The following is a 25,627-nucleotide window of genomic DNA, read 5'->3' as shown; positions in this document are numbered from 1 at the left end:
GTCGACCGGGCCGCGCCGGTCGGGGGCGGGCACAGGCAGGAGGCCGCCTCCGCACACGCGGAGCTAGGGCGGGCCCGTGGCGCTCGCTTCGACCGCCGCCTTCTTTCCCGCGGCGCTGGGCCCTGGCCCGTCCTCCCGTGCCGGCGTGCGGGTAAGTGGCACCCCCTTCCCGGCTCTTGCCTGCCGGCGGGCGGACACATGCCCTCCCCCGGCAGCCACAGCTAGCTAGGGCTTCTCGGCGGACGAAAGCTACGGCCTCCGCGGCGGGGCCAGCTCGCAGCCCCGGCGCGAGGCCAGGGTGGCGGGCGAAGGGGGAAGGGAGGGCTCAGTCCCGGAGCAACTTTACCCAGCCAGGCTTTCTCCGGCCCACTCCAGGGCTTCCGCCTGGAGTGGGCGGATAGGGCGAGCGGCAGCCGCGCGGTGCCATGGCCGTAGCTGCAGCCCTTTGAGCCTTCCCCATCTCCACTTACTCTCGCCTTGCCTCGGCAGCCTTGGGGCAGGCAGCGGCAGAGTCGGGCCGTGGGACTTGCCGCCGCTCTTCCGGCCCGGGCCGCCCAGAGCGCTGCCTGGTGCGGCTGCCTGACTCGCTCCCCCGACACCACGTTACCGCGTGGGTGCCGCTGCCCAGCCCGCATGGCTGGCGACACCGCTCGCACCCGACCGGGTTCCCCGCTGCTGCCCCCCGAGGGGTTGCTTTCGGATGCTGCTGCATCATCCTGGCCTCCCGTCACTCGCCTTTTAATCCTGTCTACCTCGCGTCATCGTAAATCAGCTTCGTACCCAGCGTTAGCGTGCGCCTACTCTTTTTTTATTTGCTATTCGAAGTGGGAGTACCCCATGGCTCCCGCTAGCCTGTGTGTCTGCCTGATGGATCCTACACCAGAAGCAAAAGCTCAGGGTTTTTTTTTGTTTGTTTGTTTGTGGTTTTTTTTTGTTTGTTTGTTTTGTTTTGTTTTGTTTTTTCGGAGGGGAGAATCAAGTCCTTTGTTTCTAGGAATAACTTCAGTCTGATGAAACATGGTCTCTGCCGAAATTGTTACGGAGCTGTTCTTCATGCAGTTTGTAGCATTTACGGAAACACCTGTTTGCTAGGAAAAGGAGCTGCTATTGAGCAACTGTCACAAAATACTAGATGCCTCTCACTAGCAGTCTGCACGAGTGAGACAGCCTGTGCCCCACTTCAGCTTGCTCTTTCAAGTAATTACCCTGCCACCATTTGGCACAGGGTAGTTCTTTTTTGTATGTGAGGCATTCCTCTGCTGTGAGAAAAGGCTGTATCTGACAACTTTGGAGTATTTGTGGCTAACTGTTCTAACGATTTGTATCATTCAATAACTAGGTAGTACAATTTTAATTGAGAAACATGAGATTTGCTGAGTGGTGTTTTGTTTGCCATGCAAAGACATTCACAAGCTGTCTAGAAGCCTTTTCCACATCAGTGCTTTATAACATGGGCTCCAAAAATTTGGATATGTAGGAGAAGCATCTGGAAATTACGGTGAATTGCTTCTTTTGGCTATGATTTTTTTTAAGACAACTCTAATGTACTTAGTTTTTGTTTGAGGACAAACTGAACTTGGTGCTTTCTGCTTTGGTAATTGTCCTGCTTTATGCGTTTTGTCACCTCTCTCTTGAGGCAATACATACACTGGTTTACATCTCTCCTTATTTCCCTTTTGTTGATAATTTCTTCTGGTATCCCTTTTCAGTTCTTCATCTGAGCAGAACATTTCAAGTGTTTCTAAAGCAATTGTTCTTGCCTCTATAGCCTAAGTTCATGACACCTACAGCAGAAAGTCCAGGCAATAAAATCAGCAGTGACTTAACAACTAACCAGTAACAGTTAGTTAACAACCCAGCACTTGGTGATTACTGAGTTAGTAATGAGTCTTCCTTTAAAATTAAATACAATATGCTGTCTAGTGACTGGAGAAGTAATACAGGATGATGTATGCAGCTTTAAAATATTGATATATGCCTAAATTAATTTCTCAGTAACAGTTGAACCCCATTAATTTAGAAACTTGCCTGTTGTTGTGGGCAAAACTGTCTTGACTGGTGGAATTAATTTCATTTATTGCTAGTTAACATAAACTTTTAATTACTGATTTGGCTAGTGAGATACAAAGAAGACAACCAGTTGAACACTTGTGGAAAACTTTCCTCCTTCACTCTAGACATCTCCTCTCCTCTGCTTTGTCTCCTCTCCGCTCGTTGTCCCTACAGGTTGCATTCCATCCCTTGGGCGTGACATTGGTGGTGCAGGAACTTGGGTTTGGTGCATGGAGGTTTCTTAAAGCTGATGCTTCTTTCTCATTACTTCCACTCCTGTGTGGGCCCTTTCATAGACCATGATCCCCTCGGGGGTGCTCTGCCCTGGAGAGGGCACTTCCACAGGCCCCAGTCCTCTCAGGGGTATCTTTTCCCCAGTGTGGACACCTTCATAGACTGTAGTCCTCTCAGAGGCGTCACTGCTAGGATGGAGAGCCTCCTTTGAAGAGTGCACCCCCTTCCCTGTGCCTCTCCCTCTGTCTTTTTTAGCACACTGTCACATTTCCTCTGCTTTCCACTGCACTTCTACCACTGACAGCTCCTCCCTTTCTTAAATAAGCCAGAACAAAGGCACTGTGTGCTCACCTGATGAAGCAGGTGAGTTTTGGCAGATGGTAGGTTTGATTCATTATGGAACCAGCTGGAAACGGCCATGATCAGCACAGGCCTCTGTCGTGCAGCCCCTTGCTACCAAAACCTGTGTTTTATCCCAACACAGGTGTGTGACAATTGCATGGTGCTGTGAGAAAGGTTTTGCCTAACTATAGGAATTCTAGCCTCCTTTCAAAAACGTAGAAAGAAATCCAAATGTCTCTGCTGTAGCTTTCTAAATAGCAATATTGTGTAATATCACTAGTTTGGTAGCACCTAAATGATTGTTTGTTGTTAACCTGTTGGAGTAAGTGTCAGTTCCTGTATAATTGCTGTTACTGGGCTTCAGAGGCAGCTGGTTTCTGTAATTATCCTGTTCATACTTTGCCTGAAACTCAAGAAGAGAGAGTTTTCCTGTCTTTAAGATCTGAAGGTACTGTATCTGCTGACACAAAGGTGGCAGCTCAAGTTGCTAGGGAAGAGTCAGGACTCTGCTCCACCACTGTGAGTAGTCTCAGAGATTATTTCACATCCTTGTCATTTTATTTGTCCCACACATTCAATGATTTTGTGATCTTATCCCTCTTACCTTTTGGTTTGAATTGCTGCCACCTTTACTTCCATGTGGGATTGTGTATGTTAGAAGAGACAAGGTTCCAGGTTTGGGGGAATCAAGCTGTTCTCTCTTGATCCTTGCAAGATGGAATCTTGGTAGAACAAGGAATAATTGAGAAGTAGTAATATTTAATAGAAGGCTTGGGGAACAAAATTGTTATTGACAGCACTAAATTGTTACTGACAGCAGGCCTGTGTGAACAGGGCTGGATGGGTCTTAGTAAGAGTTGGCAAGAGTGATGATGGTGGTAAATGGTTGATGTAATATTGAATCCTACTCTTCCATAGCCTAACGTGCATGCTGCCTTGGGTGGGTAGTAAGTCCTCATAATGTCTCACTTCTCTCCTTCAACATACGTATTGTTTCTAGCTGTACAAAATCTTTACTTGATATTTAACTTAACAATGATGAAAGTGATGTGGTTTTCCTGAACTGTTGCAGGGCGCAGAGTCCTTGGAGTGAAGAGACTGTTGATTGATACTGCTCTTAAGCAGAGAGAAAATAAGCCATTCTTCTTGCTTCTCAGGGCTTTCTATCCTACACTGTGCCTTAAACATGGAAACTGTAGAAATGAATAGTGTATCCTTGAAACGTCCTCACTCTGAGGATGATGTGGCTAATGCAGATGAAATTAAAAGACAGAAGACCTCACAGAAGTCTAAGACAGGGAATGACTCTGGGCAGAGCATCAAGACTGTAACAGAGCAACCTGACAAATCTCTGCTTGAGGACACGAAAAATGAAATAATCCCCAATGAGTTAAGTGAGGATCAGGAAGATGAGGAACTAGAAGACAGTGATGAAGATGGAGATCCAGAGAGCTTTGCAGACATGATGAAGCATGGACTGACAGAAAGTGATGTTGGCATAACTAAATTTGTTAGTGCTCATAAAGGGTTTTCTGGAATCTTGAAAGAGAGGTAACTCTGTCTTGTTATGTATGTTAATTCCTTGTGTGAAGCGACTGCGCTCTATTTTCAGGCTCACGGGATGCAAATGGGTTATTTGCAACTGCCTGGGAGGTTCATCACTTTCTAGTGCAGAGACTGAAAGAAAGGCTTAATGTGGGACTTTCCTACATTGTGTGGGTTTTTTTTCCTTTTTTTTTTTTTGCAGTTCTTTCCTGTCAAATGGAGTTCTGAGGAAAGTAGCTGTGTGATAGAAATACAGGATTACACTGACCTTTGCTGTTTGTCTAGCTGTCTGGCAGCATACATACAGCATAAAACTTTTTGTAGTATACCCACTTTTTGTACTAGTTTTCAGTGCTGATACAATGTGCACTGGAGAATGCTTCTTTGCTTTTCTCTGATTTTTTTTTTTTTTGGTGCTAGTGTCTTTAAACACTTGTATTGTCAGATGGTCCATTAGACTTTAAATTACAGTCTGATCAGTTGTGATGTCATTTACAAAACATAAAAGGGAGTTTTATGACTCAGTGTGGAATTCTACATTATATACTTACTAAGAAGTTTGGGGTTAGTAACTTTTGAAATGAAGCTTCTATTTTTTTTTTTAAAATTCCATAACATATTTGAATAAAACAGAATGCATGCACAAAAACTCACTGAAGTGAGAATCATTGTTGCCCTGACTTGGCAAAACAGTTAAGGATGTCTTGTTTATACATTAAGAAGTGCTTGTTCTTAAGTACTGACTTACCATATAGATAATTTTGCATAATAAATTGGTATGTGCATACTATGTATTTAATCTTTGTATGCAGCATTGAGCAGCTAATATAATCCTTCACCAGGGGACACTGCCTGTGCTGAAGCTCCCATGAAATATGCCAATTTTGAACTGAGATGGCCAAAGGTAGCTATTTGTGGGCTCAAAATTTTTCTTTGATCCTAGTTTATAACACCTGTTGTTAACTAAGTCCTGGAAATTTTATGGTAGCAGTCACTAGCAAATCTGGAGAGCTACAGGTGATAAGAAAGAGGACACGTAGCACTCCTCAGAAAGGAACACTTAATGCTATGATGTATGGCAAACAGGGCTTGGGGGGAGATACAGTACAAACATTCCTATGGTGAAGTTTTATCTTTCAAATTCATAGACTGAGATTTGTTTTCTTTTACAAAGAAATTCTACTTAAAAATCATTTAGCAATTGCAACATAGACTATGCTCTGTTAAAGTCAGGATGTTTGTATTATTTGACATAGTGACTTGATTGAAAATGTCAGAAATTCTTTGTGCTGTTATAGACAGACTGTTAATTTAAAAGATGTTCTCTGTAATTGCTGAGGTGAAATTGTCCTGCTTTCTTGAGGAGTGACTAGCATACACTTTATTCCACTGGTTATTTGAAGTGACAGAGTTCTTGTGGCCATGTTTCAGCAATGTATTAGAGTCTTAATTGCCTGGAACTGAGGATGTGCATTACTGATCTCTGCAAGCTAGTGAGAAAAGGACTCAGAGTAACTACAGCAGGTGTTTGGTTATCTGCAAAGAAATCTGATGTGTTAGGATAAACCAAACTGTTTTTCTGTATTATTGTGGTATCCTTCTGAGGGGTGGGAATAAGTACAGCCTTCTCTACAGTTGAAGCTTCTTTTATGTGAATTGTATTATATGGAGTCAAAATTCCTGAGTGAATTCTGCTAACAAACAGCTTCTTGTGAAAGGCCTTTATGTAAGGTGGGACCTTTCTTTGTCTGTATGTATTTATTAAATTTCAAATTTAATGCATGTTTCTTCCTATCAGATACTCTGACTTTGTTGTCCATGAAATAGGCAAAGATGGACGTGTGAGCCATTTAGATGACTTTTCTGTTCCTGTGGATGATGAGGTAAATGTTGAGGTAAAGATTCAGTAATGGTCATGTTCCTTTAGCAAAAACATTAAAAGGCTGGAAGTTGCTCTGTGATGGTTATTAGGTGTTTGTTTTTCTTCCCCCCCAAATATGTATTAGGACCCACCAGAAGAAACCTTTACAGTTTTGTCAGAGGAAGACAAACAGCGTTTAGAGGAGCTCCAGCTTCTTAAGAATAAGGAAACTAGTGTTGCCATAGAGGTAAAATTAATAAATCACCTGGGGGAGGGGGGAAATAGGATGAAAGAGTGAGGAGAAGGTGTGTGCATTCTAGTGCATGTAAGGTGTAAGAGCAGTTTGAACATCATGCAACAGATAATAACAAAATGTTTCCAATTTAAAGTTTAGTTCTGTAAAGCTTTAAAGATATACTCAAGCTCACACACAAGTTGTCATTTTGATTTCTGTGGGACTGTACACATGAACTCAAAGATGTGTCCTGATTTCTATGGTGTTGAAATTTTCTTGCAGTATTTTGATTTTCTGTGTAGTTGCAGTTTTTTTTTTTTAGAATAATTATGTAAGAAGGATTAAATAAAACATCCACCCTGATGAAAGACTTTTTCAAGGTCAGTGTTTAGTGTTTTAATAGAAAAGAAGATAAATATGCCAAATCAAACTAAAAATTGGTATTTTTAAACATCCAAATAGTACATATACTGCAAGAATAAGTGTTAGGCTAAATTAGGGACACAGCTGAGTAGGATTAAATCTAGTAATTTCAAGTAAGCATTCACACATTAAATAACTTAAAAATTTTACCTGGCCTTTTTTTTCCCTTTTCCTTTAATGCATATAGAAAAACTTCAGTATGCCAGAGTTTATTAAGCACAAAAGGGGGGAATAAATCCTGGTAGTTTTATGAGTGTTGAGACTGTGATTTGTAGCAAAGTTACTTATTTTTCAAACTATTTGTAATAAATAGGCCAGGCTTTTGAAAATATACCTGTGCAGTACTTAATGTGATTTGGTAGGTTTGCTTTAAGCATTGCAAAATTTAACACTTGAGAAAATCCCTCCTCTTTTGTATCAGTTTTGTTTCTATGTGCATGTGTCTCAACACAGGTAATGGAAGACACCAAAGAAAAAAGAACAGTTATCCATCAGGCTGTGAAGTCCTTGTTTCCTGGACTGGAGACTAAAACAGAAGATCGAGATGGAAAGAGATACATTATTGCTTATCATGCTGCTGGGAAAAAAGCACTGGCAAGTGAGTTTCAGTATCATGCAAGCTGGGTAAATTAAATGCAAAAACTGCCCCCAAATAAGAATTGTTAGTAAGTACTTCAAGTGGAGTGTAGCTTCTAATGTACTCTGGCTTTGCTTTTTCCTCTTTGCAACTGATGAAGCGCATCTGAAGTGACACAAGGAGTGTCTCAAATGTAAATTTCTACTTTTTTTTTTTTTTCCCCAATCCTTCCAAATCATTCATCAAATACAGCCATGTTAGAAGTGAGAGAATCTTTTGCTATTTCAGTGGGGGATAGGAAAAACAGAGGCTTTATTTTCATTATTGTTTGAACTTAGATTTCATGAACCTTGCTGTATGTGTAAGTGTGCATTGTGGAAGTAAGAGGTTGTAGCTCACACTACACTGACAGTTAGTGTAATCCTGACTGTCTTGTAAATCCATGACAAAATTCTCCATGACTTGAGTAGAGACAAGCACCCATTTGTTTTCTCAGAGTTAAAGTTTTATATAACCATAATGTATTTGCCATGATCTGTAAGGCTACTTCTGCTTCCAGTACTAATTATGTTTGCAGAAAATTGTCTTTATTCATTATAAATCCCAGTTACTACTTTTGAATAATCAGAGTAATTAAGGATGTTCGAAATGAAATGTTACCTACCTTAATCTTTCTAAGTACTGTTTTGGTTACTGGGGCTAAATTAATGAGTGACATCTTTTAATGTTATTACAAAATCATTGCTACTGTAAATCGAGAGGGTTGTTTACATACAGAATGTTGCACATTTAACAAAAGGTATTAAGGTTTGGGTTGGTTTAAACTGATGATATCCCTTTGTATTTTTAACCTACTACAGATGTTAGTATGTAAACCTAGCACTTTAAAGGTGAAGGAGATGGGGAAAGGATATTGATACAGTTTAAAATTGGAAATAACACCAAATCCACATTCAGTTCAGTTAATGTGTTTTTAAGACTCATTCTAAGCAAATATGGGAATGTTGTGTTTTTATTGATACAATGATACTGTGTTTATGTATTTTCTTTAACCACATTTAGAAAATGTGTATGTTTGCATGCTTTATGCATGGAGTACCTATACTTACCAGCACAAAATTCTCCTTAGCTAGTTTTTTCTCTGTTGATTCGTGATGGTTTTACTTCCACCTTTTCCTTTTGCTGCTTCTGTTCTTTAACCATTATTACAGTCAAGTGGTTGTTACTAAGCTGACCAGTCTGTTTTAAGAGATACTGTATAGAAGAATTTAAGTATTTGAAACACACTGAAAAGAATTTAGTGATGTGTCTCTAGGATTAAAACATTATCTGGAGCATCATCTTGTGATGCAGAGAAGCATCATTTATTTAAGTTTGGCTTCCTAACTTGTGATGCTACAAATGCCTGTGTGTGTTGGTGGAGATGTGTGCAGTTTCGGTGAGTGTGTGTAAATGACAATGAATGTAGGATTTAAGAGTGCAAGTTCTTTTTAGTCAGGATTAAATTTATCTTTTATGTTTGTATAGATATTTATGTGTCTTGGTCCTAAGTGGATTCGCCAGACAAGCAAAATTTCAGGAGTGTAGAACATACAACTATTAACTGAAATACCTGATTAATTTTGTTGATAATCTAAAGGGTTACCAAACATACTTTCCTAAAATTTAAAATTAGAAGCTGCTGTATGTCTGTAGTGAGTTTACACCTAACATAGTTAAAGTCCCACCTCATTAATTTGTCAGTAAATGGGTGTTTTGTCATTGTCTACAAATGAAGTTTGTTGCATCTGCAGCTGAAGCTTTCCATACCTTCACTGTTTGCCTCTCCACGATTCCATTGCATAACTGTCTAAATTCTTGTCATCCACCACCTAACTGTTGGATGCTCCCTCAAGCATAAACAATCCCATAACCATAAACCTGCATGTTCACCTCTGAAAACCCTTCAACAGTCTAAAAATTAAACGCTGCTCTTTTGTGCTCTTTATGCTATGCATTGGGACAGAGGTCAGAACTGCAACAGGTAAGAGATACTGACATTTCATGCTAACAAAATGAAATGCCAACCAACCTAAATAGTGAAAAGAATGGCCAAACTAGTAACAGCTCTTTAAAAACACCCTACACATACACAATGCTTAAAATTCCTTGAAAGAGCCAAGAACTTGGCTTGTGCTACCTCTTTTGTCTTTGTGCAGTGTAGGCAGTAGACATTCAGTGCAGAGAAGGCCTGCCAGCAACAAGTGATGTGAATTATCAGTTTTGACAATACTGTGTGAAATCTATGGTAATTTTCCCCATTGGTTTAATTAAGCCAAGCCTTTTCCCTTCAGCCTTGTATTCCACGCACCACTATCATATTTATACAACTTTAAAAGTATTTATCATGCATCCTGATATTTAGAAAGAACTTCCAGCCCTCAAGCTGCTGCAAAATATTTGGAAAAAGTGCTTTTAGTGTAAAGAAAGATTAACATGGCTTTGAAATGTAGCCACAAGAACTGCAAACTGTCCCTCTGATCAGGCTAACCAATAGAAATATTGCTTGAGGACTGGTTAAATACTGGGATTAGAGCTGCAGCCTCCCAGTACTTGGCGTGGCCAGCAGTGCAGTTGGAAAGGCAGATAGATGTGATGTGCAAAGTGTGAGGAGTCCCTTGATATATAGCATCTATAGAGTACCTTTAGTCTAGCCTAGATTAGGGTTTGCTTTTCAAAGGGTGTTCAAATGACCATGGGCAAGCTGGATTAAAGACATTCCATCTGGAGAAGATTTTCTTTGTGAATCATGCTCTGTCTTCTTCCCTTCTGATTATTGAGCTCTTCATGAAGGACCTTGCTTTTTAGGCTGAGTGTGGTTTCATTGGCTGTCTTTAAGCACAGTAGTGGCTCAGAAGGGAGATGGGCAGGAACATGAGGTCTCTTGACAGCCTTTGACCTCAGTTTAGGTCCTAGTGACCTCCATCAGGAGGAGGCTTTGCTTAGAAACTGATGGCACAAGGCAAGTGTCAGAATTTGTAAGGGTTTAAAATCTATGCATACAGTATTTTATACTGGTTTTGCAGGAGTGTATGGATGGCAGCTTCTCAAAAAAGGCAAGAAAAATTATCTTTTACCAGAAAGCTTCCTGAAAAGTAAAGATACTCACCGTCTGTGTAGGGTATCTGGGCTTTATTAAACTAATATGAACAAAAAGAGCAAAATTTCCCAAGAGCAAACTTCCTGCAATGGTATTGATATAGTGGACTAGGGCTGGCTTTTTCAGTTAGCTTTTGCTGTTACGAAAGTCACTTAAAGCCCTTTCTGTACAAATCCAGAAATATCTGCTTCATGGCTACCAAGAGATAAGGGATTTCCTATTTAAAACAAATCCTTAGTTTTGGTCTTAAAAAACAAAGAATTTATAAACAGAGCACCTCAAAATTGATTGCTAAACCTGCGTGGAATCAATCCTCCTTCCCAGTAATGCTATCAACATTAGATCATAAAGGGTAAGTTTTTGTCTGTGGAGGATTTTGTGTGCCACAAAAAGTTTCCTTTCCTCTCCAAGAAACGACCAGCAATTGTACAGCATTGTACATTAGTTGATCAGTCTGCAGCAGCTGAAGTTACCTTGCCCTCTGGCCTTCTTTAAACACAGCACAATATCTAGCTTGAATTGTTTGTTAATGTCTTTATTGTGCTGGGTTTCTCTCTCCCATAGGACTTAAAAAAAAAAAATCACCTTAAAGTATTTTTTGTGAGTATACTTTTTTTTTAGACTTTTTGTGGAGATACAATCCATGCTTTTACATGACAGAAAAAAATCCTACAGAAATACCCAAAGTGTTAGTACTATAAATAATAATTGTTGTCTTCCCACAAACAGGACTCTAATGGTCCTCATCTATTAATTCTAGAAGGTGCTAGATGAAACGTAGAATGGCTTTTGTTGCTGAAAGTCGGTTTAACAATGTTTGTGAGGAATTTAACCAGGCAATACAGCAGTTAAATGATTAGGGTACGTTTTTAGATAATTTCATGATAAAGAAATTGTCATAATTTCATTCAAGATTTTCTAGGTGATAGGGTTAAAGAGAAGTTTACAACCCAGTGGAAGGGGAGAAGGTCTTTTTCAGTGTGGTGTCAGTTGTCATTTTCTTCTCTTTTTTTCCCCTTATGGCAGATGGAATTTAGCAGAAATTGACTCTTGCATATTTGTTTTAAATGTAGCTTCAGTGGCAAAGATATTAGTCATGTGATAAAAATTGACACTTTAAAAATGTTAATCTTTTGTTTTTAAAGATCCAAGAAAACACTCTTGGCCAAAATCTAGGGGAAGCTACTGCCACTTCATACTGTACAAAGAGAACAAGGACACTATGGATGCCATTAATGTCCTGTCCAAATTTTTAAGGTAAGGTTGTTTCTGCCATCCTGGTGTGCATGCAGCCTTCTGCCTTTGTTTCGTGTTACTGTTACGTTATGCTTCAGAATTACATAAGAACAAAACAAGTGCTTACCATTGCCTAATTTGTAGCCAGTGTTGTTTTAGAATATCAAATTGAAACTTGTTTTGTTTTGGAAGGAGACAGGATATATAATAATTTTTTATATACCTACATATCTACACGTACCTACATATCTATCTATCTGGATATAATCCAAATAAATTTAAAAGACTGTACTCTGCTACTTCCGTGGAAAAAGTTCCACAGTTGAAGTTGGCTGATCTGAGAAAAGCTTAGCAGCTCAGAGCCTCAGTGTCCATAAACTGAATTCAAAGCCTTTTCCCCCCCACCAACCCCCAGTCTGTGCATATATACATGTGTGTAATGAGACTGTCAGAGAATATGCTGGTAATTTCCTAAGCAGTTACAGTTGATAAATTGTTGTTCCATGTATTAATTTTTCTGTGGCAGTGCACAGTCTAGTTCCTTTCACCCCACCAAGTGCAGCAACAACAAGATTTGTCAAAGGCGTGATGTGAACCCAGTGAATTGCAGAGGAAAGGCTTTTTTATAATTGGCACAACTCAGTCATTGACTTGCAGAGACTTCTACTCTCCTTTCCCCTTCCTGTGCAATATCTGTAATCTAGACTCTAATCAGTGTGCTACTAGTATCTGTATGTGAGAACAGAATGGTAGAAGCATAGTTGGTGGAAAAATGTATGTAACGGCAATCCTGCTACCCTCTGGTGCTTGTAGCTGGAATAACTGGAAATATTCACAGGCTTACAGGCTGTGGAAGTTGTAACAGGTGGATGTGCTGTAGCAGGGTAACCTGCCTGTTTCCCCCCAACACAGAAGTGAGGGAAAAGTAACACACAAAAACTCTGGATTGAGATAAAGAGAGTGAGATAAGAGTTGAGTTTAATGTTAATGAGATAATATAACAAAATGCACAATTACCTTAGCTCAGCCTGCTTGCAGAAAAAGCACAGTGAAATACAGGGGAAAAAACCCAATAACATAAGCAGAAAATCAGCAGCTACCCAACTCCCCCCTGTCTTGCCACCATCCATGCAGAAAAGAGCCAACACCCAGAACCCAGAAGCAGCTGCCAGAACAGGAAGTTTCTCGTACTACACTCTGAACTTCAAGCCCCATCATACTTTGCTCCACCCAGCACTTTCATTTTGAAGCTGGCATGCCAGCAGCATGGTGTGAATAGCAGCAGCAGATTCAACTCAGCCCATGACAGAAGTAGAAAGGAAAGTTTCCTCTCAGGGAATGAAATGGATCAAATTTTAAATTAACTTCTCATATCCTCACTTAGTGTGGATGCTTTGTATTGAGACAGACATGTTATTTGAAATTTGAAGGGAAAAAAATGGACATTAATGTTTTGGGGGGATAAAATTACTGGTAGCTATGCATTTGTGTATTGAGTGGACGTTTATAAAGAAGTGCTTCAAAGCACAGTTGTGGGAAAAGTGAATCTGTCTATGTATAATTAAAACAGGGAAGTTTCCCAATGCTTTAGATGCTTACAGATGAAATTTAAAAAAGTCACACACAGGTCAAACTGTAGCCTTATTCTGGGGAATATCTGTGTATTTTCTATATTTAATATAGAATATTAATAATCTAGCTAATTAAGATGAAAAAGTTGTTTGATCTGTGGCTGTTTTAATATACATAGTATCTATTACTGTTGCTTTTCAGAGTAAAGCCAAACATATTTTCTTACATGGGAACTAAAGACAAAAGGGCAATAACAGTTCAAGAGATTGCTGTTCTTAGGTAAGTGAAAGTCTACTTGAATGTTTGCACTCCTGCCATGGTAGCTTGAATATCTCTACTAAATACCTTGAAAACCCAGTATGCGTGTGACACAAATGGCACATTCAGGTCCTGATCTTGTAAAAGACATGCACTAATGAAGATGCTATAATCCTTGTATATTCTGTGGTGGGTGCTAGTGTTTTCAGTGCTCTGAGTCATAGGCCTGGGTATGTGTATATGGCTGAAGCAGCAGGCCAAATTGTCTACTTACTCTTATGCTGAATGGCTCCCATATAGCAACAGAAAAACAGAATGACAGTGAAAATGACATCTCCCTCCCTTCCTTCCTGACTATTGTTTCCCCCTTCCTCCAGCTGGAATGCTATTTACTCATTAACTATCTAAACAGCTCCAGAGGAAGGTAACTGCTACTTTAACTCATCTGACAGTAACCAAAAGGGGCAAAAAATGATGATTTTTTCCAGCCATAACCTACCTCCGAAAGTTCCCCACTAAGAGAAATTAAAATTTGTCTTATTTCAAGATAATTGTATGTTTTTTAGACACTTGAAATTATTGTTACAACTGTACATGAGAATGATGCCTTGCAGTCATGTATTACAATAATAATCTGTTTAGCTAGATGGAGTATTCTGCTTTGACTACTATTTACAACTCTTTGAAAACCACACTGCGCAAGTGAGGAGTTCCAAGGTTTGAGAGCCAGAAATTTGATCAAATCTGTATAAATAGGAGGGCATTCACTGCTTAGTCATTCATGTTTTTTTCTCCCAGTGGGTTTGTGTGTGCTTATGTTTGCACAAAAAAAAGGAATTATGAATTTTTGAATCATGAGATGCCCCAGACTCTTGTTGATGCAAGGCTAGTTCACAAAGCGATGACAGTTAAACACCCTCGTGGCAGAGCCATCTCAGGTGCTGTTCTGTTTACTTCTAACATGGTCACGTTTAAGGTTGTGTCCAAGAGCTTCATTGTGTTGTGAACGTGGATGGGGTGGGCAGGGAGGAGAGCCACCATTCTGATTTGTGGTGGTCTGCTCAGTGCCACAACACCTGACTCTTCTTGTGCAGCTTGGGGAAGGATGGCACAGGAGAGGAGATGTTACTATTTATCAGCCCCTCTGTACTGAGTACGCTGGCCGTGCTAGGTGATAAACTTGTCTATTCTGCTGTAAATTTTAGCAGGAGTGTCAAAGAGAAGCTCAGTGATACAAAGAACAGGGTGTGCTTCCAAAAGCGCTAGCAACAAAAATGACAGGTATCAATGTCTGATTGGAAGGCTCTTCTCTGTTGCACCCTGCAATTGGACAAGGGACAGTGGATATAAACTCCAGCACAGGAGGTTCCACCTCAACATGAGGAGGAACTTTTTCACTGTGAGGGTGACAGAGCACTGGAATAGGCTCCCCAGCGAGGTTGTGGAGTCTCCTCTGGACATTTTCAAGACCCATCTGGACGTGTTCTTGTGTGACTTGCACTGCATTATATGGTTATATGGTCTTCCTCTGACAGGGGGGTTGGACTTGATGATGTCCAGAGGTCCCTTCCAACCCCTAACATCCTGTGATATTCCTTCATCTGCACTAAGCTTACACAGTGGCTAATTACTTAACTCTGTGTTTGTGGCTGTGCTAACTGGACTGTGTTCATAGTGTACTCACAGCGTAATTCAGCTGGTGTGGTGCAGCATACATCAATATTGCAACATCATTTTTTTGCCTGCACACTGTAACACAGGTGTGAAAAGACAGTACTAACATCTTTGTCACACTATGCCTTGATAGCCTTGATAACGCTCTCTTCTCTTCTTTTAGATAATTCATTAAAATACTTTGAAAAGATAAAAACAGAAAACTGAGGAAACTGGACCCACTGCATTTTGTTTTGAAATGCCAGCTGTTAGATATTTATTTAATTCTCTGCTTTTCTAAGTGTAGGTTGGTCACTTTTTTTTTTTGTTTTTTTAGAATCACTGCACAAAGACTTGCTCATTTGAATAAATGCTTGCTGAACTTCAAATTAGGAAATTTCAGTTACAAGAACCACCCACTGAAATTAGGAGAGCTGCAAGGGAACCACTTCACTGTTGTTCTCAGGTAACACATCAGTACATATTTAGACAGTTCGGTTGCAAATTGTTATTTCTTTAAATAGCTAAGAGATACCATCTTGTGTTAGAAAAAAGATGAAAAGTCATGTTGGCAAACCTTTGTTGAATTTGATACACACTATAAAATGTTCATGTTGAGCTTTACTATTATGGGGATCACAAAAATCTGTCTATAACTTTTTTCCCCCCCCTTTTTTTTTTTTTTCCTAATGCTAGAAACATAACAGGAACTGATGACCAGATAGAGCAAGCAATGCACTCTCTCAGGGAAATTGGATTCATTAATTACTATGGAATGCAGAGATTTGGAACCACAGCTGTTCCTACATATCAAATTGGCAGGTATGTGTGGTGTTCATCCTTTTTTTTATAATTCTGTTTTTATGCCTGTGTAACCTCTAATGGATTTTCAGGATGTTTTTCTAGCATATGGCATGTGCCAGTATTAATTGTAGGGTCAAGAAAGAACTTACCTGCTGAAAAAGGTCAGGAACACTTTCCATAATACCACTACTTTTAATATATTGCATAAATCTAAAGACTAAGACTTCTTTTTCTGATAAATTAGCTATATCTGCTTCAAATATGTTTAGTCACTTCTTAATACACTTTTCTACTTGAATCTTAGAGCTATTCTACAGAACAATTGGAATGAAGTAATGGATTTGATATTAAAACCAAGACCAGGAGGTAAGGGCTGAAAACCTATACACTTAATGTTTCTGCCTCTCCTTCTCCAGGAACTGTATGTTCAGCAAAACCACTTTTAGGTTCACAAGATGTTAGGGGTTGGAAGGGACCTCCTGACATTGAGTCCCAACGTCCTGACAGAGCAGAACCACATAATCATATAATCTAGTGCAGGTCACACAGGAATGCATCCAGATGAGTCTTGAAAGTCTCCAGAGAAGGAGACTCCACAATCTCTGTAGGGAGCCTCTCTGGTTCTTTTAATTTGAAAGGATGTTTGTGAGATTTATCTGTGCTAAACTTTAGCCAGTTTGACAGTGGAGAACAGACTCTGTCTTTCTGCTTCTCTTTCATTGCTGTGCAGTTCCTTGCAGTTGGAGTGAAAAGGGGCATATTATACTGAATACTACACACAGGGTTTGCTCAGACTCTGCCTGAAACCTTCCAACATCAGCCATTCTGTGATTCTGTCAGTCTCATTACTGTGATTGACACTTTAGTTGTTCAACTTTCAACAAAAGGTGAGATGGATGTTTTTTCATTCTGTAATAAAAACATTTTTGTTTTACGTCCTTGTTCTAGCTGAAAAGGGGTACTTAGTAAAATGCAGAGAAGAATGGGCAAAGACTAAAGATCCAGCAGCAGCCCTCAAGAAACTACCTGTAAAAAGGTGCGTGGAAGGACAGCTTCTACGTGGACTCTTAAAGTATGGAATGAAGAACATAATCTCTGCATTTGGCATAGTGAGTGTAAAAGTACTGTGAGGTATTTACTTGAATAAATGCTCTTTTGATGTTATGATGGATTTGAAATAGACTTCCAGATGCTTGATGAGTAGAAGGTTAGTGTAAAATCCTAACATTGATTCTGCCTTTAAAGTTGCTTGAAGTACTGCCATGTGGTAACCCATGACCTCTGTAATGTGTGTGTAATGAGCTTTCCAATTTATACAACAATCTCTGGTACATTGGAAGCAATCCAGTTATACTTGGGAACCTTGTCTAGTAAAGCTCTGAGAACTGTGAAAAAAATTTACTTATCAGAGAATTTCTGTTTCTTTAAATGTATAAATCACACCAGTGGTGTGCTAATGAGTCAGCCTGGCATAGAGCTGCTGGGATGGATTCACTGACATTTTCAAGCAGTGTAATCAAGAGCAACTCTGGGGGAAAATACCTCATCACTAGCAAATTACTGGGCCACTGTAGAAGCCAAGGAATAAATTCTTCTTTTTTGAATAAGGTAATTAGAATAACACTGTGCTTTCCATCTGTTTACTTAAGAGTAAACTTAAGAATTTACTTAAGAGTATAAATTTGGTGTTTGAGTTAAAAAAAAAATTCTAAATACTGCTTTAAAAAAAAGAAATTAAGCACAGGGGGGTTTGTGTGGATTTCAAAGGTATAAAAGCATTATTTCTTCACAAACCCAAATCTGTATACCAAGAAATTGTGTTTCTGGAGAAGATACCATTTCAAATACATGTCCTTTTAGTTATGATTGAAAGAAAAACACCCTAAAAATAGATCTTTCTGATGTTTCACTTTTTTTTTTCTTCACCTCTAGATACCACGAAATAATCGTTTAATGTATATTCATAGCTACCAGAGTTATGTGTGGAATAATATGGTGAGCAAAAGAATAGAAGAGTATGGGCTTAGAGCTGTACCAGGAGATCTCATACTTAAAGGAGGTAAAATGAGACAAACAAAGCCAGTGATGCTGTGTAGTTCAAATTCCTAGGAAAACAAGGCACTTTTACCTGTTTATGTGATACTGCATGCATGCTTTCTTTTCCCTCTCAGTCATTTTGGTCCAGTGATTTCTGAATCCAGTGGCCAGTGTTAGTCAAATTTTTCAAGGAATCGTAAGTGAGGTAGTACACTTCCGTGAGCTTGTGCGGGATACGTAAGACAGACAAGGAAGGACTGATTATTCCAAATATGAACTCAAATCTGGTTGAGCTATGGAGAACTTGGCAGCATGTTCTGAATGTTCTAACCACAGAAGTGTCTTTTGATTAGTGTCTTGTAAAGCAGAAGCTCTTCTCAGTTTAAACTTTATTTGCTTGGTGTTCTGGCATTTCCCTGGGGTGTGGACATCCACAGTATTTCTCCTTCATGTGTGCCTGAGGACTGTTCATCTAGCAGTCCTTACTTCATTCAGCTTTAAAAGTCACTGAAAGCCAGGCTGTGATTCTGACAGTAATTCTGACAGCCTTGAAGACTGTTACTTCTTTTCCTGGAAATGTCTGTTTAGTGGAGGTAAAACAGAGTAGTTATGCCTCTCAAAGTAAGCTTATTTCAAGCGAGTGGTTCATTTTGCATTCAGATAATGTTAACTGTCACAGGCATCCATACTGCTAACTTCATTTTTCTATCCTGATTGTAGCCACAGCTGTTCATATCGAAGAAGGAGATGTTGATAACTACACTATCCACGATGTTGTGATGCCATTGCCTGGATTCGATGTCATTTATCCCAAGCATAAAAGTAAATCTGGTTGTTAACTTACCTACTTTGAAAATGTAACTCTGCTTTAAGATTATTCTCAAAACAAAGATTGGATAATATGCAGCCTTGGTGATTAATTAAACAATAGGCTGTTTCGGAGTTTTGATCTGTTACTGTCAGCATATCCCGTTGTGATAACAATAGTTAACTTGTTTCATTAAACATAAATCTGCTTCATATTTCTTTTTAGCTGTAGCTTTTCCAATTAAAGATTTTTTTTTTAATTTTTTTTTTTACTAAGGCAGAATTATTTATCTCAGCAGGAGGGGAAAAATGGTGAAATGTTAGTGGGAGAGTGTAGAATTTGATTTTTAAGTTGTTAGACTTAACAACTTCTAGAATTGGTAACCCATGCAAACATTTCAAGTTAGGAAAAAGAACCAAATCTCTTTAATTTAATATTAACTAGTACGAATGTTAAAACAAACAAACAAACACCAAAACCCACTAAATCCCAAACAAACCATATCTTTCCCATATATAGATGTTACAGATCTTGTATTGGATCTAAGTTGTTTTTAATGAGTGATCTATAATTATCTGCAACACAATATTATTATGGATAGAGTTGTAGAGTTATTTTTGTTTGGAAGGAACTTCAGGAGGTCATTTAGTCCAACCTTTTGGTCAAAGCAAAGTCAGTGCTGTATTCAGGTCAGGGCTTTGTCCTGTGAGGTTTGAAACTTCTGAATCTCTTTAAATTCTCCTCTAAGTCTTCTTTAAACTAAAAAAGCCCAATCCCCTTAGACTCTCTTCATAGGGTGTTGACTATAACCCCTGGCCTCAGTCAAGTTTATCAGCACCTGCTTTGCATTGGACACACTATTGCAAGTGCAAAAGTGCCCAGTGAAAACCAATAATTGTTTTTCTTGGTGTAGACTGGTCAAGCTCCTGTTGCTGCCAGCCAGGGTGCTCTAAGTCTCCTTTCCACTGGGAGTCCCAGGTGACTTGTCACTGAAGTTGCTCCCTTGGCTGTGCCATTGCAAGGATTAATCACTCTCAGGTACAGGACTTTGTCCCTGTTGAATTTCATGAGGTTCCCCTTGGCCCCTTCCTCTAGTTTGCCTATGTGGCTCTGAATGACAGTCCTGTCCTTGGGTATATTGACTGCCCCCCCCCCCCGCCAAGCCTCACTTTGTTCACAGACTTGTTGGGGTGAATTCCAGCTCCACCTCCACATGTGGTGATAAAAGTATTTAAAAGGACACATCCCAGTTCCTTGAGGAACTCTGCTTGCAAGAAGCTTCTAGGCAGAGCTCAAACCAATAGTGATTATCCTTTGAGACAATGATTTTTTTATCTTTCTAGCAGTCTACCCACTGCAATGTTGTAATCTTGTATACAAGGATGCTCTGGCAACATGTGGCAGCCTTGCTAAAGGCAGGGTAGGCAACAGTCACTGCTTTTTCCTCATCCACAGGTTCAATAGTTTCATCATAGAGGGCAGTAAGGTTAGTGGGGCTTTTGGCTTTTCTTCTCTTCCCCCAGCCCCCCTTTAGTAAAACCGTGGTTACTATTTTGCACATTGTGTGCCCAGAAACAAGTTCCGAGTCAATTAGCACCATTATTTTTCCCATGGACCAAATTGAGTCTGATTGGTCTGTAATTCCCTAGATCATCCTTTTTTGCCCTTTTTGAGGATGGGTGCAACACTTGGTTTTCTGCAGTTGTGTGGGACTTCCCCAGATCTCCATGACCTTTGAGAAATGGTAAAGCTTGATCATGATGTGAGCCAGCCCTCTCAGCCTGTATCTTCTTCCACAGCTGGTAGTCCCTCTCTTTCTTGAATCTTTCTTCCAGGAACAGAGGCCTGGGAGACCTTGCTGGTCGAGACTGAGACAAAGGAAGCATTAAGATTATCAGCCTTATGTCTGTCACTAGACCAGCCCTCTTTAATAGCAGTCCTGACATTTTCCTTTTCGTATTCTTTTGTTCTTGATGTTGTAGTTTAACTCTTGTTGCTGTTGATGTCTATTGGTGATATCAGCTCTAGCTGAGCTTTGGCCGTACTAGCACAATGTCTACATGCCTGGTCAATGTTTGTATATTCCACCTTTGTAGCTGGGCCTAGCTTTCACCTACTCTGTGTCCTTACATGAGTTTAGTCAAGAGTTCTCTACTTCACGAAACCAGTATCCCAATGCATGTGCTTGTGTTCCTCAGTGTTTGGTTGAACTTGCTCTTGTATTTGGTTGTCCTTAAAACACCAGTCAAGTCTCTTGAGATTCTGCTTGTCAGAGCTAAGTGCCAGAGCTAGGATCCCATTTATCACTCATCTCTGAAACGCTCGTTTGTGGGGTGTGGTACACAACCACCCCAAGTTAAAAGATTGGAAAGAAAAGCTGCTATTTCTTATGTTCTATAAATACTGGGATTTGCCCACAGTAAGCCCAACATTCCTGATTAGGATTCCCAACTACATGAATGAATGCTGGTAACGATATTGTAAATCAAAAGCACCATTGTAGCTGCAGTATATTCTTGTATTTCCATTGTCTTCCTTGTCTTCCCCAGGTGTGCAAGTGTATGCACTTAATTAAGGACACACCACTGTAATTGAGTTACTTCTGCTGGCAGTGTACTTAAAGGTCCTTAGTGGCTAATTTCTTCAGAGGGCTCTCTTAACTCATTTCACTCTGCAGCTTTTTCAAAGATAGAGCAATGGATATTTTAGCTTTTTTTTCCCCATATAGCTGAGATTAGTCTTGTGAAGTTTAGATAATTAGAAAGCATGTATGAGATGTCAGTGAAATGGCAATAAAATATTTGGTAAATTTCATTTTCAGCTGAAGTTTGGATTTGCAAGATTATTTCTTGAATGTTGCCTCTACTGATCAGGTTGTAGAAGCAAATGCTGTAGGTTAGTAAGATTAGCAGTAAGTAATTTTAAACTTCTGTGTAACATCCCACATATGAAAAGTGATGGAATGATCCAGGCTATTTCAATTGGCTGCACTGTGCCCTCTCCTATTAAGTATTTTCCTCTCTTACAGTTGGTGAGGCCTACAAGGAAATGCTAGCAGCTGACAGTCTTGATATCAACAACATGAGGCATAAAATCAGAGATTATTCACTTTCTGGAGCATACAGAAAGATTATCATTCGACCTCAGAATGTCAACTGGTAAGTAGGAGAATAAAGGAAATTGCATTTGAATTGACAGCACATGTATGTGGGATAACTGAGTACAAGAACCATTAGACTGACCCATGGGACATACATGCAGAATGAAGCATAGGCAGGGAGGAATTTCTGTGTGTCCCCCTCGTGTTTTTAATACAGTCAGAGTTGAAGCATAGCCTCCTTTCTTCCTTGATCCTCTGGTTCTGTGATGCCAGTGTCAAGGCCTCTATTCAGTTGTTACTGAGAGGGCTTGCCTGAATGCTTCATAGATAATTATTTATGTTGAAACTATGGCAGTAATATTCAAAGGAGGTTTTTTTGTAGTCTTGCTTTAGGAGGGAGACAAAAATACAAATGTTTACACTTGATTTTAATTAGTCCTGATGTTTAAAGCTTATGTGCTTCTCAGTTACTTTTCCAGCCTTACTATTATGTATGGAATTTGTTACGCATAAACTAATAGCAGAAAGAGTCGAATATGTATTTAAGCCTTTTCAGAGAAGTTCAGATAGCTTCCTTCAAAATGAAGGTGCTTCCCCTCTCGAAGCATTCTTAGAGGTGACACATTAAGCTTTACTAGTTACTGCATCATAAATGTTCACAGTATCACAGTATATCAGAGGTTGGAAGGGACCTCAAGAGATCATCAGGTCCAACCCCCCTGCCAGAGCACGGGAACACATCCAGGAGGGTTTTGAAAGTCTCTAGAAAAGAAGACTCCACAACCCCCCTGGGGAGCTAATTCCAGGGCTCTGTCACCCTCACTGTAAAGAAGTTTCTCCTCATGTTGAGGTGAAATCTTCTATGTTCTAGTTTGAACCCATTGTTCCTTGTCCTATCACTGTGTACCACTGAAAAGAGCCTAGCCCCCTCCTCCTGACACCCACCCCTCACATATTTATAGACATTGATCAGATCCCCTCTCAGTCTTCTCTTCTCAAGACTAAACAGCCCTAGGGATCTCAGCCTCTCTTCATAGGGGAGATGCTCAAGTCCCCTAATCATCCTCGTGGCTCTCCATTAGATTCTCTCCAGCAGGTCTCTGTCTCTCTTGAACTGGGGAGCCCAAAACTGGACACAGGATTGCAGCTGTGGTCTCAGCAGGGCAGAGTAGAGAGGTAGAAGAATTTCCCTAGACCTGCTGGACACACCTTTCTTGATACATCCCAGGATCCCATTGGCCACAAGGGCACATTGTTGTTCCATGGAAAACTTGCTGTCCACCAGCACTCCAAGCTCTTTCTCTGTGGAGCTGCTTTCCAGCAGGGTACCCCCTAACCTGTACTGGTGCCTGTTGTTATTTCTCCCCAGATGCAGGACCCTGCACAAGGTATTACAAAATCAATTCAATTTCCGCTTTAACTGCCAAATTGAATAATAAATAGTAATACAAATCTACACTCATATGAAATAATAAAATATAAATTTTATTCTGAATAATAAAAATAATTAAAAACTTTTATATACATTATAAAGGGAAGTTGTTGCATACGATGATCCCAGAATCCCATTATTTATAACGGATTTGGATAAGCTGGAAGGAAAACCATTACCGGTTCTTCCTGCAGGTAAGTTGTTTTTTTCTGTTGATGTTTGCAGATAGAAGTTTGATCTGGCTTTTGCTTTGAACCACTTCATATGGAGAGCTTTTTTAAGGAAGAATTTTCATTTAACTATATTTTAAATAATGGTATTATAGAGATCCAGTGTTAGGTATCAAAATGAGGACCTTTATTTCTCAAGAGTGCAAGCAGTTCTTCCAGCAGTTTGTATTGACTGCTGCATTTTCTTACAAGCATCTGTAAATTTGGGTAAATGATTGTCTGTAAATGAATGAAGATGAAATTAAGCCACAAATTGTATGTATGCATAAGTATGTATTGTTTGGGGAATTGATGGTAGAAAGTGTCAGTCCAGTTAAATGGTATTCAGAATAAGCATTGCTTGTGCTTTTAGTAACTTTTTCTTGCTCTATGTCTCCTCTTGCCTCTTACGATAGATGGTAAATTCAGGGCACTAAAGATGGAGTTCTCCCTTCCCCCATCAACTTACGCTACCATGGCCATTCGAGAAGTGTTGAAAATGGACACAAGCATAAAAAACCAGACACAACTGAACACTACCTGGCTACGCTAACTGAACTGCAAAAATGTATAAAAAGTGTTTTCCTATTTACATCTTCTGTATAAATCTTTAAAGATTGGTAGTACAAGATTTGTATTTTTTAAAGTTTTTATTAGTGCCAGCATTTACTTATAGTAGTCATTGCAAGGTGGTGGCTGTTAATATAATATAGGTCTTAGCGACTGGTGCTTTTTAAAGAGTAAGTTGATTGAGTTGTAACGTGGGTGCAATATAAGACATGAGCTTATTGTATTTTCAGACCAGGAAGAATGTTTAGCTTGCCTTTTTTTTGTTTGCCAGAAACAAACAAGCATATTTTCGTGAGTTCAGCACACCATTAAATCTCTTCAAATACATGAAATTACACTTTAAGAACGTTAGAGTAAAATTAAGATACGGCCAAGGCTACATGTGGAAGGAGTTTTTGCTGGTACTATTTGAACTGATACGGTGGAGGATTCAATTTAAAACTAAGGCTTTTTATGTGCTGTAAAGAAGTACAGCTGGTTTTAATTAGTTGGTCTTTTCTTTGAGAAATACTCGTGCTTTACTAATACCTGTACCAAAGAACAGGTACTGAAAATAAATTAACCTAGTCGACCAAGCGTGTATTTATTATTTGCTTCCTTTACACACCTTGTTTCTATTGCTGGCAGGGGATGAGCCGGCCCTCTCGTGGAAAAGAAAGTAAAATATTCTAAAGCTGTTCTAAGAAGACATTGCATTTTCAGCCTCTTTTTATTTGGTTTGAGATGACCTGCGTTGCTAAAATAACTTAAATCGAAGACATCCGCCGTACCTGGGTCTGCAGGCCTTGCCTGCCCGTGAGGGCCCAAAGCAGCGGAGGCTTCTGAACCAGCGGGGCTGCGCTTCCCCCACAGGAACAAAACCCCTATCGGCGCCGGCAGCGCAGTGGCGCAGCGCCGCAGCACCGCCCGCTGAGGTCGCTCCTGCGGCAGGGGCGGAGAGGGGCGGGCGGGGCGCGTGCGCTCTGCGCGCACGTGCTGGCCCGCGGGGCCGCGCGCTGGTGACGCGGCAGGGGCGGGGCTGGACGGCGCTTCCCGGGGCCGCGGGCGGGGGCGGAGGCTGAGGGGCGCTTGGGAAGCTGACCAGGCAGCTGGGTCTCCGTTGGGCGGAAGTTTAGCGGCCGGGGATTCGGCCGCCGGGAGCCCTGGTTTGTACTTGCAAGCCTGTGTGAGTTCCGCTGCTCGTCACCCCGTGATCCGCTGCCTGCGCCCGCTGTTGGGGTCCTTACTGGGTGCCGTCCAGTCTGCGAGCTCTAGGCGCAGCTTGGAGCAGAAGGGCTTGCCGAGGCGTTAACGACTGACGGGGGAAGAGGCTGCTTTGCCACCTGATCTGGGCCCTGGGCGCCGGAGGGCCTCGCCTACAGGCTCCCCGGGGCCCAAAGAGTCTTCTAACGCTCCTTGAAGCGGTCTGGCCTTCTGGCGAAGGTGGGTGCGGAGCTGCGCGTTTCAGCAGGGAAGTAGCAGCAGGATGCTTCCTAGTGTGCTATTCCTCTTCTCCTGTATCTTGATACTTGTCTAGCAAGAAAGGAGCAGTGTTTGGACA

The 25,627-nt window shown here is 40.5% G+C and overlaps 1 protein-coding gene across 1 annotated transcript; it reads left to right on the top strand.

Moving 5' to 3' along the window:
• Positions 1-3,814: 3,814 nt before the first annotated feature.
• Positions 3,815-24,127, top strand: PUS7 (pseudouridine synthase 7). Its single transcript, XM_054399585.1, has 15 exons — positions 3,815-4,179; positions 5,972-6,056; positions 6,180-6,281; positions 7,146-7,290; positions 11,554-11,665; positions 13,418-13,495; positions 15,465-15,593; positions 15,824-15,949; positions 16,236-16,297; positions 16,880-17,040; positions 17,864-17,990; positions 18,689-18,790; positions 21,805-21,934; positions 23,411-23,502; positions 23,934-24,127. Exons 1-15 carry the CDS (start codon positions 3,815-3,817, stop codon positions 24,068-24,070), a joined length of 1,953 nt encoding a protein of 650 aa, XP_054255560.1. The 3' UTR covers positions 24,071-24,127.
• Positions 24,128-25,627: the final 1,500 nt, after the last annotated feature.

Source organism: Indicator indicator, chromosome 3 (genome assembly GCF_027791375.1).
Source record: "Indicator indicator isolate 239-I01 chromosome 3, UM_Iind_1.1, whole genome shotgun sequence".
Lineage (NCBI taxonomy): Eukaryota > Metazoa > Chordata > Aves > Piciformes > Indicatoridae > Indicator > Indicator indicator.
Note: the sequence above shows the minus strand (reverse complement) of the source record. Positions and strands in the feature narration are given on the sequence as shown.

What these genes read in the sequence shown, in the direction of transcription:
- PUS7 (XM_054399585.1), top strand. Translation starts at nt 3,815, where the DNA reads ATGGAAACTGTAGAAATGAATAGTGTATCCTTGAAACGTCCTCACTCT. An exon ending in AAACTAGTGTTGCCATAGAG is followed by an intron (nt 6,282 to 7,145) that starts GTAAAATTAATA and finishes GTCTCAACACAG; the next exon opens with GTAATGGAAGACACCAAAGA. An exon ending in CACTTCACTGTTGTTCTCAG is followed by an intron (nt 15,594 to 15,823) that starts GTAACACATCAG and finishes TCCTAATGCTAG; the next exon opens with AAACATAACAGGAACTGATG.